Source organism: Cotesia typhae, unplaced genomic scaffold (genome assembly GCF_013202065.1).
Source record: "Cotesia typhae breed Kobodo isofemale line unplaced genomic scaffold, CoteBio_Ctyphae contig_48, whole genome shotgun sequence".
In the NCBI taxonomy this organism is placed as follows: domain Eukaryota; kingdom Metazoa; phylum Arthropoda; class Insecta; order Hymenoptera; family Braconidae; genus Cotesia; species Cotesia typhae.
In genome coordinates this window covers 9,838,203-9,854,834 of record NW_027423756.1, presented here as the reverse complement: position 1 = coordinate 9,854,834, position 16,632 = coordinate 9,838,203, and the positions used below count along the sequence as shown (strand labels likewise).

Here is a 16,632-nt window from a genome sequence, read left to right as displayed (position 1 = left end):
CCGTATCTTATTTTTTTTTTTTTATCACACATGTAATAAGTAAATTCAATCAGAAATCATCAATTAATTTGCAACAAAAATAAGTGTATAATTTATTTACATAATAATAAAATCTAAATTTACAGAATCGTGAAGGTGAACGTGCGAGAAGTAGCGGCGGCGGTGATTTCCAGAGGTCAGACTCATCACCAGGCTCACGACCAAGCTCTGTTCTCCCAGACCTTTTGACCTCGTCACCGGGTCAGCGACAGGACAAATCAACCAGCGAAGAGGTCAGCCACCTAAACTTATCTATACAGATATATTTAATATATATTTTCAGCATTATTCATCGTTCGTGTATCACAATTTACACATACATTCACATCTACCGGTACCCATTTCCTCGTGTCATCAGTCCCTTGCTCCTTTCCTTCCTTAAGCTCTTTTCCGCCTCATCACTCACCTCACACCAGAAGCCCCACAGAAATAAGTCAAATCAAATCGTGTAACTTTGATGTACGTGTAAAATATATGTGTTTATAGTCTGAAAAGTTAATACTTTAATAGTTTAAATTGAAATTTCTCTTTTAGCGATTTGATTCGACATTATTCTCTGCTCTACTCTGGCTTTATAAACTACACGAACGCTAAACTTTTATTTAAACATATTATATTGGATTTATTTATAATAAATATTATTATTATTATCGTGACTATATAAATAGGCTCACTAGAAGGATTTTGTACATTTATTGGAATGCAGAAATATGTTCAGAATTTTAAATGTACTTACTATAGCTTTTATCATTACGATACGCTCGTAAATCCTCCTGAATTTCGTTTCGTTTCGTTTTATTTTTTTGTTTGTGCATAAAATTCTATTTTATCAGTATTAACTGAGTTTATTCCAAATGAAGCTTTGAAGCTTTAGAGCGATTGATATTTTCGATACTCGTCGTTTAATTCCACATGTACATCGTTTGTTTTTGCTTTTTTAATTTAAATCATTTTTAATTATGCAACTTTGCTTCGTATATTTTTTAGTGTAATATTTTGTTTTTTATCATATTCAGTCATCTGCGGAACTGCGGACTGATGAGAAAAAACCCAACTCAATTTTCGAGTGCTCTATTTTAAAGTTCAATAGCTTTCAATAACGAAGCGAGCGTATTGTTAAATTATAAATTTTACATTATTTCTCTGAAACAAAGGGCTCGTTAGTGTTCAATTCATCGAAGCTACATCCATAAAAATATTTACAAGCAATAATTTAAAATCATTTCTCGATGATGATAAATACAAAATTGATCAAGTTTTTTTTTATAAGTTTGCAAATGCTTTTATTATAAAAATATAAAGCAAAAAAACTATTTCTTTTTTAGACTTAAAAAAGATCAAATCATAAATCTGCATAATTACCAGTTTCTAAAAACTACAAAATCCTTAAGAGTCACGAATTCTGATGGAAAATAATTAAAAATTAAATTTCTCGCTACGTAACTTGAATTTAAATAATGTTTTTACAGTTTGATTAAATCAATTTCAAAATTAAACAACGGTTTATCGAGCGAGAAATCTAATTTTACGAAAAAACAAATTATAAAAAAAAAAAAATAATAATTAGAATACTGTTCCTCATAAATAAAATAAGTTGTTTAGAATTACGTTCCGCTCTTGTGCACTTAATTAGGTACGTGATGAATATAGTAGGGCCCGCATTAATGTTTTAAAGATTCCATTATGCTTAAAATATATAGTGTGTCTTGTGAAAAGTTTTGTCTTAATTTTGAATTCACTTCAATTAATTGATAAAGAATTTCTATCCTGTCTACCTATCTTTCTCTCTATCACTATCTTTATTTCTCTCACCGTTACTTTTGCTCGTATCTTTTATCAGGGTCAAAACACCCTTCACCCACCGCCGCTGCTCAAACTTTTCGTGCTTAAAATTAAGATTTTCCAGTCAATTTAATTATTCATACAGAGAACTTACGTTAGAGCAAAAGTGGTTCACTAAATCTTTATTATTATTTCTAGCTTTAGTATAAGCTTTAATTTGTAATGTCTATTTATGTTATAATTATTATTACATTTTTTAATCTTCATTTACTTATAATTAAATTTTTTTTCTTTATTTTACAATTATCTTTTCGTAAAAAAAAAAAAAAATAGTCCATTTATTCTATTTGTTTGCATTCGCATTTTTGTCATAGCTTTAATTTAATTTTTACAAATCATTCCGCAAAAGGGAGAACGAAATAAAGTTTAATCAATTTCAATTACTAGATACATCATGCGCCTTTATTCTTTTAAAAATTTCGCTATTATCTCAGTCAACGGATCATTTTTTTATAAAAAAGATTATTCATTCTCCCTTTTTGTTATTCGTTAGCTTTGACAAGAAAAAAAAAACTTAAATGAAATAATAATTCCATTTTATCATCAAGATCTACCAAATAAAATAAGTGTCGGAATAATTAACAATCCCAGTACTTAATGTCTTAAAATACTCCCGGTATTTTAAAAATAAAACAGCACAATGAGCTAATCTGCTCTCAATGCTAATGTAGCCAGAGAAATATTTAAAATTATTCTTGAAACTCATTTAACTCTTTTTTTCAAACACTTACAATAAGTACCTTCTAGTTACTATTTATCCTTTTATTTTTCTAGCTACATTAAAATAAGCATTTATATATATGAACAATGTATAATATTTAAAAAAAAAAAAAATATTTTTTAACATATGCATTATGTATAAATAACAATAATATTTATAACGGCCCTTGTTAATACTATATTACCGTATTTATCAATTACGTGTGACTAATTCACAATTGTTGTGTGTTGTGGGACACGCGGGAGCTCTAACTTGAACGGCAGGGCCCTATCTACTGACCACCCCAATCCCAATACTAATTACAATGTAAGTATTTATCCATCTACATCAGATCAGTGTCGCTTCCTTATTTCTATATCTCAAGGGTCATTTTTTTAAAAAAACTAACTAACAACAAAAAAAACTCTATTTATCATCACTATTATTAAAAATAACTTTAAAAACAATGGTTTTTCTACTTTGAAACTTTATAAACGGGAATCATTTTTTACTTTCAATTTAAACTATTGTAATCTAGCTGGAGCTTTTCTTTTATCTTCGTACTCCCTTTGTAATCAATTACTTTTTTATTTATATTACTTATTTCAATATTTTCTTTTATATTTCTCTATTCTATCATAAACATTTTATTCGGGGAACAAAAAAAATGTATACATAAATATTTTCATTTTCTTATTATTATTTATACTTTACCGGATGTGTGTGCTATTCGTCTTGTGCAATTGGCATGTAATAAAAAAAAATAATAATAAATAAAAAGAAAATTTTAATAAGTAAATGAATAACAATGTAAAAAAAAAAAAAAAAAAAAACAATTTATAAATGTAAATTTTTAACGAACATTATTTTTCTTGTCTATTATTTTATAATTACTGTACATCAAACTTTGTATTTTTTATTTAATTTTTTTTTTAATTATTATTATTTTAGTAGAGACCCTTATTATGACTATTTTATTTTCAGTGAGGTAGAAATTGCCTGTATAGTGATTGTGTTAATTAAAACTGGTGTTACTGTTATTGGCATTTGTTCTCACTTCCGTATAATACTACAATAATTATCATAACTACTGTTGTTATTATGAATATAATATGTTGGTTGTTGCTTCATTTACTAGAAGACTCATAAAGTAGCAGTCGGCTAAACAGTAAAAAATTAAAATTTAAAGCTTAATTTTATTTAAACCTAAAGGTTAATAAATAAAGTTGAGTAAAAAGTAAATAAGTCCACGTGTAATTACAGTAATGTAAGAAAGAATTTAGTTTGTTTTTTTTTCTACTTTATTTTTTGTTTGTTATATTTTTTCTGTATTTAAGTAGAAATAAGTATTGGTGCAACAGCCATAACGCTTTAGAGTGTAGTAATTCTTAAGTAATTGAGTAATCTGATTTTATACTTATTGTTTTTTACGCTCTTTCTAACTCGATGCCGAGCTCGACTTTGTTTTCTTATTTTTTTTTCTTTCTATCTTTAGTTTTATTCTTACTCAGAGTCTTATATTCTCAAAGTATCCTTTGCTCATTTTCATTTTACGGCATCTTTTACGATATTACTACGGAACTTGTTAATTCACAAAAGTGACTCTGTTGCAGCAGTATCGACAAGCTGTTAAAACACCCGCACCTCTTGCACTCCAACAGAAACAGCGTTCATTCCTGACATTTGGTTTTGGTGCCGGTCCTGCACGAAGAGAATCACATGTTAACGTCAATGTTACACCAACAAGTCACGATTTGTCCTCAGATACACCTGAAATACGAAAATACAAAAAACGTTTCAATAGTGAAATACTTTGCGCTGCATTATGGGGTAAATATTTTTATTTTATTATTTTTTAATTTAAATTTTAGTTAGTTTAAAATGATTATTGTATGAAAGTACACGTGAAAAAAAATTTCAGATAATATCAAATATAATCCAGATTATACTAAATTATTTTTGTATTATACTCAGTGTAATCTCCGATATGACTAAATTATTTTTCTGGTTAAACCTCGTAAGATTACACTGGATATAATCCGAAAAAAATATCCCGCGAATTATACTCAGTAGAATTTTGGATTACATAATTTTTTCAAAAATTGTGATATTTAACTTTTTTCTTTTTTAATTTATAAACTTTTTTTTTTTAATTTATAAAATTTGTTAAAATTGTGATAATTAATTTTTTTATTTTTTCCCATTTATATTTTCATTTATGAAACTAAATTAACCGATTAAAGTTTAACCTCTTACCGCAATATTTAATTCAATTATTTGAATTAATTTTATTACATAGATATGGAACCCATAAAATTTTCTACGACAAATACTATAAATGTAGACAATCGTAACAGCTCAATTAAATGTTAAATTATTGTGATAAAATTTAGTCGACGCTGTTAAAACGTCGAATTGCTTTTAATTTACCATTATAATAATTAGCAAGATATTATTGATAACATAATAATCAATATAATAATGATTTTTCACCCGATTTAGAGAATATTTTATGTAACTTAAATTTGTTATTTAATAGCTATTTATTCCTAGTGCAGAATATTTTATTTTAACAATAAAATATAAATAAACGATTCAACACGAATACATAGATCTGAATAAATAAATTCAAAGTACTTGATAAAAGCAAATAAAGAAACATAGCATTTTCTGGTCAACTGTAAATAAATTTATATTACACGATATTGTACTACACTTTAATTAGTATATTTAAATTTTCACCAAGTTTCATTCCAGAGTTATTGACCCGCTTTCAATTATTTACTTTATGTTCCAATATTTAATCAACTTTTTTAAATACATAGAAATGTTATTAATTATTCATATTATTTTAATGTTTTGCTAAAAATTTTTATTTATAATGCAAAAAGTTAAACATCAAAGTAAATATTTCATTTAATTAAATACGTCAAATATTATTTACACTGAAAACACATTTATTTATGGTTTGAGTTATGAGAGAAAAATTTTTATGTTAACTTACACACCTTGAAATAGTTAAAACAATAAACAAATAATTTGACAGTAACGTATCATAACTTTAAAATGAAGTTTTATGTAAATAATACAAAAACTTTAATTATTAGAGTAACGTAATATTCTTTAAAAGAATTTTTAATTAAAAATTTTATCCTTTCAATATTTGAAATTAGTTTGTTAATTTATCATCCTAATAATTCTTACATTTCAATCGATAATTAAAAAACTAAAAGTTTTTAAAAAAGTTTCATTTAAACTTTCCAGTAAATTAATTAATACTCGGTATATTATTGACGATAAACTTTAACTATGCTGCTTAAACTTTTTAATGGACTTTTGATAAAAATTTATCAATTATTAAGCAACTGTTGATTCATTAAATTAGCCAAAAACAAAACATGATAATTGTGAATTAGTTTTTAATAAACAACGGTAATATAATTAAGAATTGTATATAAAGTCAGAGGTATAAAATTAAAGTGTAATTTTTTGCCTCAGGTATAAAAAAAATTTTTTTTTTATAATTTAATTATTCATATAATTTTCAAATTACTGTATGGAGTACAAGGAAAGTTATTTGTAAAAAGATGAAAAGAATGATATTAGAGTGAGGATAAAGGGAACGCTATCAAAACTGATGCGTACTGTATAGAAAGCCAGTAAAGCACTAAATTAGTATCTCTATCGTACAATATTAAGGTAAATATTGATCGTAGTAATTAGTTGCATCTTTATATCAAAGAATACATAGCTTGTAACTATACATTGGCTACACCATTATGTTCATAAAGTTTGAAACTGATGAAATAATATAATTAAAATAATTTAAATATTTATTTAATAAAAAAAAATTAATTCTAATTGCACCAAAAAATTCCATAAATAAATTTTTATAAATTTGTTTGTAATTTTTATTTATTATGATTTTTTAAATACCGGGATAATAATTAAATTATACGTTTATTGTATAAATGATAATTTAGTTAAAATCTCATTACTCATAATAAATTTCAACAAAATTATATAATAATGATAATAATATTAATCATAATTCTAGGCGTGAATCTGCTAATTGGAACGGAGAACGGGTTAATGTTGCTAGACAGAAGCGGACAAGGGAAAGTCTATCAGTTAATAAGCAGAAGACGATTTCAGCAGATGGAAGTACTCGAAGGACAAAATATTCTAGTGACTATTAGCGGAAAAAAAAATCGTGTCAGGGTTTACTACCTTTCCTGGCTCAAGAGTAAAATATTGCGGACTGATGGCCACAGTGACGTAAGTAAAGGCTAACTAATTCAAATTTCACAAGTAAAAATATTCTCATAAAATAGATCAAAGTAATAAATTTCATTGTTTTTTTTTTTTTCTTTCTTCCTTTAAAAAACCTTTCTAAACACAAGTTTCTCCTATGCTACAAAAATTTTAAAATTATGGCTTGGTAGAGCGTAAAAATAAAAATCCATTTAAAACTTTTCCGAAAAAACTTATTTTCTACAAACTTTTTCATAATAACTTTTTAACTAATTAACCGATCTAGATGCGCCAAAACTCATTCTTTCTCTTATTTAAATAATGAATAATAACTTTTGTTTAACTCAATTATTGGGAGATTACAAACAGTATTATTAAAATGAATACCAAGAATATAATAATTACAAAGGGTTTACTTCATGCCTCGTCGTCTTATTTATTCATTATTCCGGGATAAAAATTTAAGAAATTTATATTCAAATAACAGGAAAAATGCTTTTAAATCCCTAGCCCCCGTTATCGTTTATTAAATAAAGAGATTTAGTATTTTTTCGATTTACTGAGAATACTCGGGCAGTTTATTTATTTTAAATTCAATTTAAAATCAATATTTATTTATTTATTTTTTGGAATTATTCAACAGCAAGTAGAACGACGTAATGGATGGATAAATGTAGGCGATCTCCAGGGTGCTGTGCACTTCAAAATAGTCAAGTACGAGAGAATAAAATTTCTCGTCATCGCTCTTAAAGACTCGATCGAGATTTACGCTTGGGCACCGAAACCCTATCACAAATTCATGGCCTTTAAATCATTCGGTGAGCTAGCTCACCGTCCACTACTCGTCGATCTCACTGTCGAAGAGGGTTCCAGATTAAAAGTTATCTACGGCAGTGCCGACGGTTTTCATGCGGTCGATTTGGACTCCGCAACTGTTTACGATATTTATCTTCCAAAACACGTAAGTTTTCATTTAAATCTTTTTTTTTTTATTTATTATTGTTATTGCTTTATTTACTACAAAATAAATTTTTATACATATCGCGTTCTAAATATTTAAAGATTTATAAAAAAATTTTTCAAGTTCTAAAAACAAAATTTGTGATACTTTTTTGACTTTGTAAAAATTTTTGGTAATTATTTATTTACAAAAAAAAATTAACATTTTCAAATTTTTTTTTAATTGTTAGTTTTTTTATGCAATAAAAAAAAACATATATCCATAAAATCAAATAAAAGTTTTGGTCAAAAAGATGAAAATTAAAATAGTTGACCCGACTTGTAAATATTTACCAAATACTTTTTCATTGTTCTGCTTAAATTATATTTACAAAACGATTGGGAAAAAAAAAAATTTGTATGCCCTTTTGTCATTTTGAACGTGATACAATACTGTATGAATAAATAAATATATAAATAAATAATTGCAATTACAGACTCAGGGACCCATTTGTCCACACTGTATTGTCGCATTACCACACAGTAATGGTATGCAATTGTTGTTGTGTTACGACAACGAAGGTGTTTACGTCAATACGTATGGTCGTGTATCCAAGACAATGGTCTTGCAGTGGGGCGAAATGCCAACTAGTGTGGCATATATTGGTACTGGTCAAATAATGGGTTGGGGTAATAAAGCTATTGAAATAAGAAGTGTCGAGACTGGTCATCTTGACGGCGTATTCATGCACAAAAAAGCTCAACGGCTCAAGTTCCTCTGTGAACGTAATGATAAGGTAATTTTTCATCTCTTATTTACTTTTAAAACTTTAACTTTTAAAATTTACAAATCATTTTTTCTGTATTATAGTTTCACTTATTTTTTAACTTTAATAATAGCATGTCAATACTTGTCGGCAACTTTTATAATCTTTAATTAAATTCTCGACAACTTTATGGTTGAAAAAATAATCTCTAAGGTTGATATTTAAAATAAAAACTCAAAATTTATCTTGTATAAACAAATTTTAACAAGTCAAACTTCAAAGTCACTGATGTTACAGACTTTTTTTATATTCAAACTAAACTTCCGGACAATTTAATTACTTTAAATATTTCAACATTTAAAAAAAAGGAACAAAAAAATAATAAACTTATAATGATGAAAGTATTCTTATAAGCTCATTTAAGCATCTTGCTTGTTCGTAAATAATTAAGTACACCTTTTAATACTATTATAAAGGAATTAAAAAAAATTGAGCTCGCTAAATTTATAAATAAATAATTTTATCATCAACATTTTAAATGAATGAATTATAAAGCCTATTAAATATTTTACAAGCCATCTGATTAACAAAAATAATCATGATAAATAGAAAGTACTACTTAAATGAATAATTTATTGTATTGCAGGTATTTTTCTCGTCAGCGAAAGGCGGTAGTTCATGTCAAATTTACTTCATGACGTTAAACAAACCGGGTATGGCTAACTGGTGATCCCGAATGAGGCCGAATATGGCCCCATCGTCTTACGTGCAAGCTCCACCATCATCAATAATACCATCACCACTACCACCACCACCACCACCACCACCACCACCACCACCACCACCACCACCACCACCACCACCACCACCATCATCATCATCATCATTACCATTGTCATCATCACTATCGCCTTTACCGCCATTACAACCATCATCTCTGTTATATAAATCGCCAAATACTGCGGACTGCGTCCCAGAACATTCGTTTATTCATCCTCCACTGCCACGTCCCAGTGTCAGGGACGCCCGAGAGTGTAAATATCGTCTATCTGATCGTCAACATCATCAGAAACAGGATAACCAAGAACAAGAGCATCAAAATCATTACTTGTATCTCCATCACCAAGAGCGTCAACATCGTTATTATTATCGTAATTACCACAATAGTAATATTATGGAGCGTAATAACCGTGAGTATACTAATACTAGAAGTTACGACAAGAACTTTGTGGATAATGATACTTATAAAAAAAATAATAATAATGATAATAATAATAATAATAATAATAATAATAATAATAATAATAATAATAATAATAATAATAATAATAATAATAATAATAATAATAATAGAGAGCAATATCCAGGACGTTTGTCCTTGCGGAGAATTAGTTCTGGACCTTTGAGCGGTATCAACATCTTGGTAAAACGATTGCTGTGCTTTCTCGCGTGTCCAGCTTTGAGCTCCTCGTCTTCTTCGGTACGTTTTGGTCAGGACTGTTAGTGTGTGTAGAGAAGTTGTGCGAGCGGTCATCCATTAAAGAAAATAACCGACAAACAGAGATAAAGTCAAGTGAAAAAGATAAATGAGTCTTGTTGAGTTGAGTTGAATTTAGTTAAGTTTTGTACTGAAAGGAGAAAAGAGGAAAGCCGAGTTTAAGCAACACATATAAAGTTTGAGAGCTTATAGTTGCATTTAAGCTTGACTATCGACTGTTATTTTAAAGCGACCGTCAGTGAGTTCACATTCGCGTGAGTGATCCTTTTAACGTTGGCTTATTTTTTTAAACTTTGTGAATCGTAACAGACCCAAACGGATTATTGACTTAGTGGAAAATAAGTTTAAGTAAATGTCGCAAAAAAATTTACGTACATATATATATATATATATATATATATATATATATATATATATATATATATATATATATATATATATATATATGGACAAAAAAAAAAAAAATACTTAGTGGCTTTGACAGTGTTTTAACGTTATTCAGTAATCACTGAATTTAACTGATCGCTCAATGAGACGGTTTTAAATTTATGGTCTTGAAGGATTAAATTAAACCGTCGCCATCACCATCAGCATCGCCATCGCCAGAAGCAATATCACCTAGCTATAGATGAGGAAGCACCAGCTGTGGAAGCAGTTAAACCACCAGTTCAAGCATCTGATCCAGTAGTTTAAGTTAAGTAACAAGCTGACAGGTCACCATCACGTATCCTTCATTCCAATTAAATCTTTTTTTTTATCAAACCAGCTCAGGGACTAAAAACTCGGCTACAGGTGTTTCATTTAAAATCCCATCGTCGGTAAATTAAAATGGCCACTATGAGACTTGGAATAAATGAATACTCACCGGTTCTATGTAGTATATGCTCATATCCATATGCCGCGAGTGTTAAAACAAAGTCAGTACACGTTCACCGTTTTGCGCTATTACCTTAAAAATTTTTTTTAAATAAAATAAAATAGAAAAACGTTAAAAAAATTTTAAAAAGATAATAAAATAAAATGAATCCATTGATGTGCTCGTGTTTTACGATATTCGATACGCGTCAGTATGTCAATCAAAGACTCGATACAACACTCAACTGAAAAAAAAATATAAAATGAAAAGCGAAAAAAGATATTACTGTGAAAGTCGAGTAAAAAAGAAACATGGTTAATACTATTTTTTTTTTTTTTTTTTTTCGGAGTCTTTTAATACCGTATTTTATACACGAAAAGATTCTAATCGAGCACTGGCGTACATTTTCAATTGAAAACTTCTAGTATATATGTGTATATATATATATATATATATACACTCGAGAGTACTTTTGGATATTGTTACAATCAAATAGAAAACCATCAACATCCACCTACACCTGACACAATATTCGGGTAGTTTTTAAAACGAGTAATTGTTGATATTAATCACCAGTGTAACCTGAGTAATTGATAATACTCAATATAAATTGATAAGTAAAAAAATAAATAAATAAATAAAAACAAATGGAATAAATAAATAACCAGAAAAAAATGAATCGTGTGTACTGCGAACTAAATAATAATAATATTAGTGATTGGTGATGATAGTGATTTGTTCTTGACGACTAATATATTAGTAATGATTAATGATAATGAAGAGAAAGATGATTACGATGATGATGATGATAATATGTGATTAATCGCATTTTTACAAAATGAACAAAAAAAAATAATAATTATATGGAATAATTAAACGCACGTCAGATAAAGTGGTTATTAACGAATTTTTTTAATATTACTAAATATATCATTTATTTAAATAAAAATAATTAAAAAATTAAATACCCTTTTTCGTACGTCCCTCTTACGTCTTCGTAAATATTTCAATTTATCCAACGTAATTAATTATACAAATTACTTATTGAAGTTTCAATTAACTTGCCCATCTTTATTATACGTTTGCTTAATTATTGACACAAGTGATTTAATTACTATTTTTATTTTTATTATTATAATTAATTATTATTATTATTATATAACTATTATTAATTTGTTATATTTTTTTAAAATGAAAACTGGTTGTGCAATATCGCTGATAATTGACTGTACTAAGTGACTGCTTTCATTTATCGAGGGCCAGCGATCCGACGACACGTATTGTACTCGCGTTAAATTTTCTAAGCTTTCAAATATAAAATGAATAAACAAAAAAAAAAAATAATAAATAAACAGTTTTTTAATACGGAAAATAATTAGTTATAAAGACGGAATGAGAAAGAGTTTGAGGCTGAGTTAAAAGGGAAGAGGGATGATAATAATAAAAAAAGAGATATGTCTCTTTTACTCTCGTGGATCACTTGTATATATCATACTGATATATGTACGAGCACGTAGCGTCGAGACGCCGCGCACCGTAAGTAATCGATCGGAGGCCCATACCTCGATACCTGATACGTAGTAGTAATAGAAGTAGTAATAGAAGATGACGAAGGGGATGAATAAAAATAATAAATAATAATAAAAATAACCATCAACTTTAATATAAATGATAAATAAATAAATAACGTAAAAAAAATAAATTTTAAACTTTTTAAATAAATAACAGCCCGAGTGGGAATGAAAATAAACATAATAAAAGTAAAAAAAAAAATAAAATAATTAAAATTTTATAGTAAGTAGTAAGACCGAGTATCAGTCGGACGTGACCGGCGATGTGAACGACTTTTTTTTTTTCTTATTTACAATTTTTAATTCTATCAGATAACATTTGAACCTACATACAATTATATTTATACGAAAATTATAAATGTAATAATAATTAATTAATTGAAAGAAATCATAAACTTAAAAAAAAAAAAAAAAAAAAAATTAAGTAAATAAATATAAGCGAGCGAAATAAGAGGGACGCCCGGACCAGGGACTCTCATTTTGGTGCATCGATGATACAATGAAAGACTGTTTTATAACGTGAACAAAAAAAAAGTAACAAAAAACAAAAAATTGTCAAAAAAAAAAAACTAAATTTAAAACTAATACTTTTTGCGCAAATAATTATAAAAGTGGGCTCGAATGAGAATTATTAAGGATTAACACAGAAATTATAGTTACAATGTTGTATGTATGAATTACCGTGTAAGCGTTATCTCGATTTCCTCATTCAACCCGAAATTCATTTTTATATCGCAATAAAAAAAAAAATACCTTTATAACTGCCTTTATACGATAGCCAATTACCATAATTTTCTCTACTTTGCTTCGAAACCGATCCCTTCCCGCTCCCGACCTTTTCCTGGCCTTCCCATCTCAATTACATTATCTGGCCCCGTGCTCTTATTTTCAATGAATTAACTTCACCATCCGCCTCATCTGTCCCGCATCTTTTAGCTCTTAAAAAATCTAAAAACAACAAAAAAAATTATAAAAACGCCTTTTCTATATTATATTCTCCCAAAGATGGTAGTGATGAATTTTTTTTATATATTGATTATTATTATTAATATTAAATTGATAACATGTCAATTTATTGAATGTATTATTTTTTATTATTCTTGTGGTCGTTTGTCACAATAAGATATGATTATTATTATTATAGTTATAGTTATATAATTATTATTATTATTATCATTATAAAAAAAAATTATTATTAATAGATAGAATAAGGTCAAATATACGACGATTCGTAAAATGTGTGGAGTAAATGAATTTATTTAACCCGAAAATAATGAGCCTGAACCACGGCGTTAACCCCTCAAGTCCTCGTTCCGTTACCACGCCTCACTCCTAAATGTTCTCTATTTATTGTTAATCTTAAGGTAATAATCTCATAGAGTAACAGTTAACCGCGTAGAGCATTGTATTTGTCGTTTAAAACCAGCGCAGTAAACTACTTGCCTGGGCTAATGAGATCCCAGTAATTTTGCTGCTGTTGTTAACAAACCTGTGTGTGTCACCGAGCGTGAGAAAGCAGTTCTGAGAACAATAGGACACAAATGTAAGTAGATGTATATGTTGTAGTTGGAGGCAACAGAGGTGACCGGGCGGTTGAAGTTTAAAGGTGTGTGTCCTTTTAATAACCACCGGGATTCGTTTCTCGGCAAGTGGAGTTAAAGTTGGTATTCGAGTCTACAAGTAAGGTACCATAAGGTAGCAGTTGCAGTGGCTGAGAGGTGGTCTCAGTGGCAAAGCTAGTGCCGGTTCGAGGTGTTATAAGGTCTCGGAAAGCGAGGCGATGGTTTACACATAATTGAGTTGGAAGAAGAACAAGAACAAAATCCCAGAGTAGCGTGAGAAAGACGGAAGTTTAGTTTCGGGCACGAGAGTATGCTCGACAAGAAGCGATACACCGATAGCAGTAACCCGACCACCAGAGGGAAGTTTGGTCGACCATAACGGATGTACGAGAGCTTCGGTGGGCTCGAGTTACGCGGGCCACTCCGGATTTTACTCCACAGTGAGCTAAAGTGAGAAAATCTCGATACCGAAGAAAGAGACCGAAGTGACCTACGAGAAAAGTTTATCGGGTTTATATCGTAAGAGATTCCCCCGCCGACAACCACCAAAACATCCTCCAAACGTCCACCAAAGCATTTCGTGAGCTAACGATAAGAAATTTACTAACCTCTGTTAAAGGACTTTAGGCTCTTGTAAAATAAATTATTCCTTTAACTCGATTCGCTCACTCGCTGCAACCCCAATCATTCTTTTTCATCTCTTATACTTTCTTCACCTAGTAGTTTTAGTAGTAGTACCTTTTACTACTAAAACTACCACTACTACTACTACTGGTTGTATGTATAAACAATTCCTTCGACAATACTACTTCAACTAACTCATACTAGCACAATATACTAAAAGGAATACCCACTCATCCCACTCTTCTCAATCACTCGTTTTATTTTAATCCAGGAAAACTACTCGAGCCAATTTACCAGAGGTATTGAGTTATGCATCCGCTAATTGCGAGCGACCTTCTCTCTCTTTCTCTCCGTAACTTTTTCGATTCTTCATAAAGCCGAAAAGGATCTCTGCCCGAGGCGAGTTTTCTCCGCCAATAGTATATTTCACATATTTTTTCATTATTATTATTATTATCATCATTATTATACTTTTTTAGGTAGCTAAAAAAATACACACACCTATATATATATATTCTTTAATTCCCTTTTTCACGGAACACAAACCCCTACGACAGCAATATATATCGGCAACCTATAATTTCTTTAAACAACTTCTTTTTTTTATTTCCCTTTTCTTTATTTTATTTTTCGACAATCGAGTAGTCGTTTGCCAGGACAAACGCAGCCCCGCAGGATCACGGCTGGTAAAAGGACTTACCGTGCTTTCTGCTCCGTCTACTCGCCCCCCCCCCCACACACACACACACATACCCGCATCCATCCATGATATAGATATAACTGTAGATATTATGAAGGCGCAGTAGAACGCTTAAGCGGACCTGGCAAAAGAGGAAGACAGGAAATGAAAGAGAGTGTGAGTGGAGGTGCCTGAAGCGTTTAATGTGCGTATGACGACGGCGATGACGACGAGTCTCGGTCCCTCCAGTTATGCTCTATACTACTCGGTCTAGTGTAGTCGGTTGTTGTAGTCGAAAAGCGAGTGGTTAAGTGGGGCGAGAAGTGCTGGAGAGCTGTATCGATGTCCGGGGTTCACCGCCGACGGGAGATACCACCAGCAGCCCCAACAGTACCCGTGGCAACACTACCAAAACCGACCACATGGATATGAAAACCATCCGAGCCTTGTTTCTATATATTGATATTTACACAATATCATATATCTTTATACAGTAGAATTAAACAGCATATTCCAACGTAAACGTCGGCTAAGAAGCGTCAGTTGAGGTTCAGGCAAAGGTTAAAGTAATAAAACAGACGTAGAAGGAGAAGGAGAAGCAAAACTAAAACTAGGAGTTGAGGTATTTATATCTCCTCTATAGGATATGAAATTGCATTACGCGCCAACGAGCCAAGACTTTACTTTGAAAGAGAGGACCAAGGAATAGAGAAGGGAGGGGGAGGTCCAGTGGCTGGCTGGCTGGCTAGCTGGCTCACTGACCAGGGTTATTATTATGGCTTTCTATTCCACTTGTTCTTTCTCCTTTATATTGAGCTTGAGCTTCACATCCTGTTATTGGATATGTGCTGTTTATTATTGACGTCGTTGTTATACCCTCGACTATTTAACTTCCGTTCGCACACCTTTATTGCCTTTATATTTCCGTCGTTGTGAGAGTAAGCTCATGGATTGTGCACACGACAGCTTAACATAGCAAGTGTGTCGAGAATACTGTAGCTAACCGAGCAGAGGTACACCCCACCGGGAACGCGGGAACGGAGGTTTAGTTGATATGAGTATGAGATAGAGGGGAAACTGTTTCACCAGAAACATTTCAAGCAATATCATCTAACCACTGTGCTGGTAGTGCTGAGCGTATGACGATGAGAAACTAAGTATTGCATGAAGAAACCCGGTACAAGCTTTGGGTGGCTGCGGGGACAGAGGCAGATGCCAGAAGCACCAGCAGTAGACGATCACCGCCGATTCACTGCGGTCAGGAATTTACTACCAGTACTTGGATGCGCACTGAGCAGTTT

At 30.2% G+C, this 16,632-nt stretch overlaps 2 protein-coding genes across 12 annotated transcripts in view; both read left to right on the top strand.

Moving 5' to 3' along the window:
- Positions 1–9,412, top strand: part of Msn (serine/threonine-protein kinase msn) — a 29,226-nt gene extending 19,814 nt beyond the window's left edge. For 9 of the 11 annotated variants that reach the window (XM_074247035.1, XM_074247033.1, XM_074247038.1 and 6 more), the window contains 6 exons: positions 126–272; positions 4,195–4,411; positions 6,639–6,859; positions 7,479–7,796; positions 8,272–8,571; positions 9,188–9,412. In XM_074247035.1, coding sequence (XP_074103136.1) covers positions 126–272; positions 4,195–4,411; positions 6,639–6,859; positions 7,479–7,796; positions 8,272–8,571; positions 9,188–9,271 — 1,287 coding nt within the window. In that variant the 3' untranslated portion in view covers positions 9,272–9,412. The remainder of the gene's footprint in view (positions 1–125; positions 273–4,194; positions 4,412–6,638; positions 6,860–7,478; positions 7,797–8,271; positions 8,572–9,187) is intronic. The other 2 variants (XM_074247040.1, XM_074247034.1) reach the window with 2 other exon arrangements.
- On the top strand, positions 9,276–13,707 carry LOC141530136 (uncharacterized). The gene is made up of 2 exons (XM_074247045.1): positions 9,276–9,731; positions 9,895–13,707. Exons 1-2 carry the CDS (start codon positions 9,278–9,280, stop codon positions 9,945–9,947), a joined length of 507 nt encoding a protein of 168 aa, XP_074103146.1. The 5' UTR covers positions 9,276–9,277; the 3' UTR covers positions 9,948–13,707.
- Positions 13,708–16,632: the final 2,925 nt, after the last annotated feature.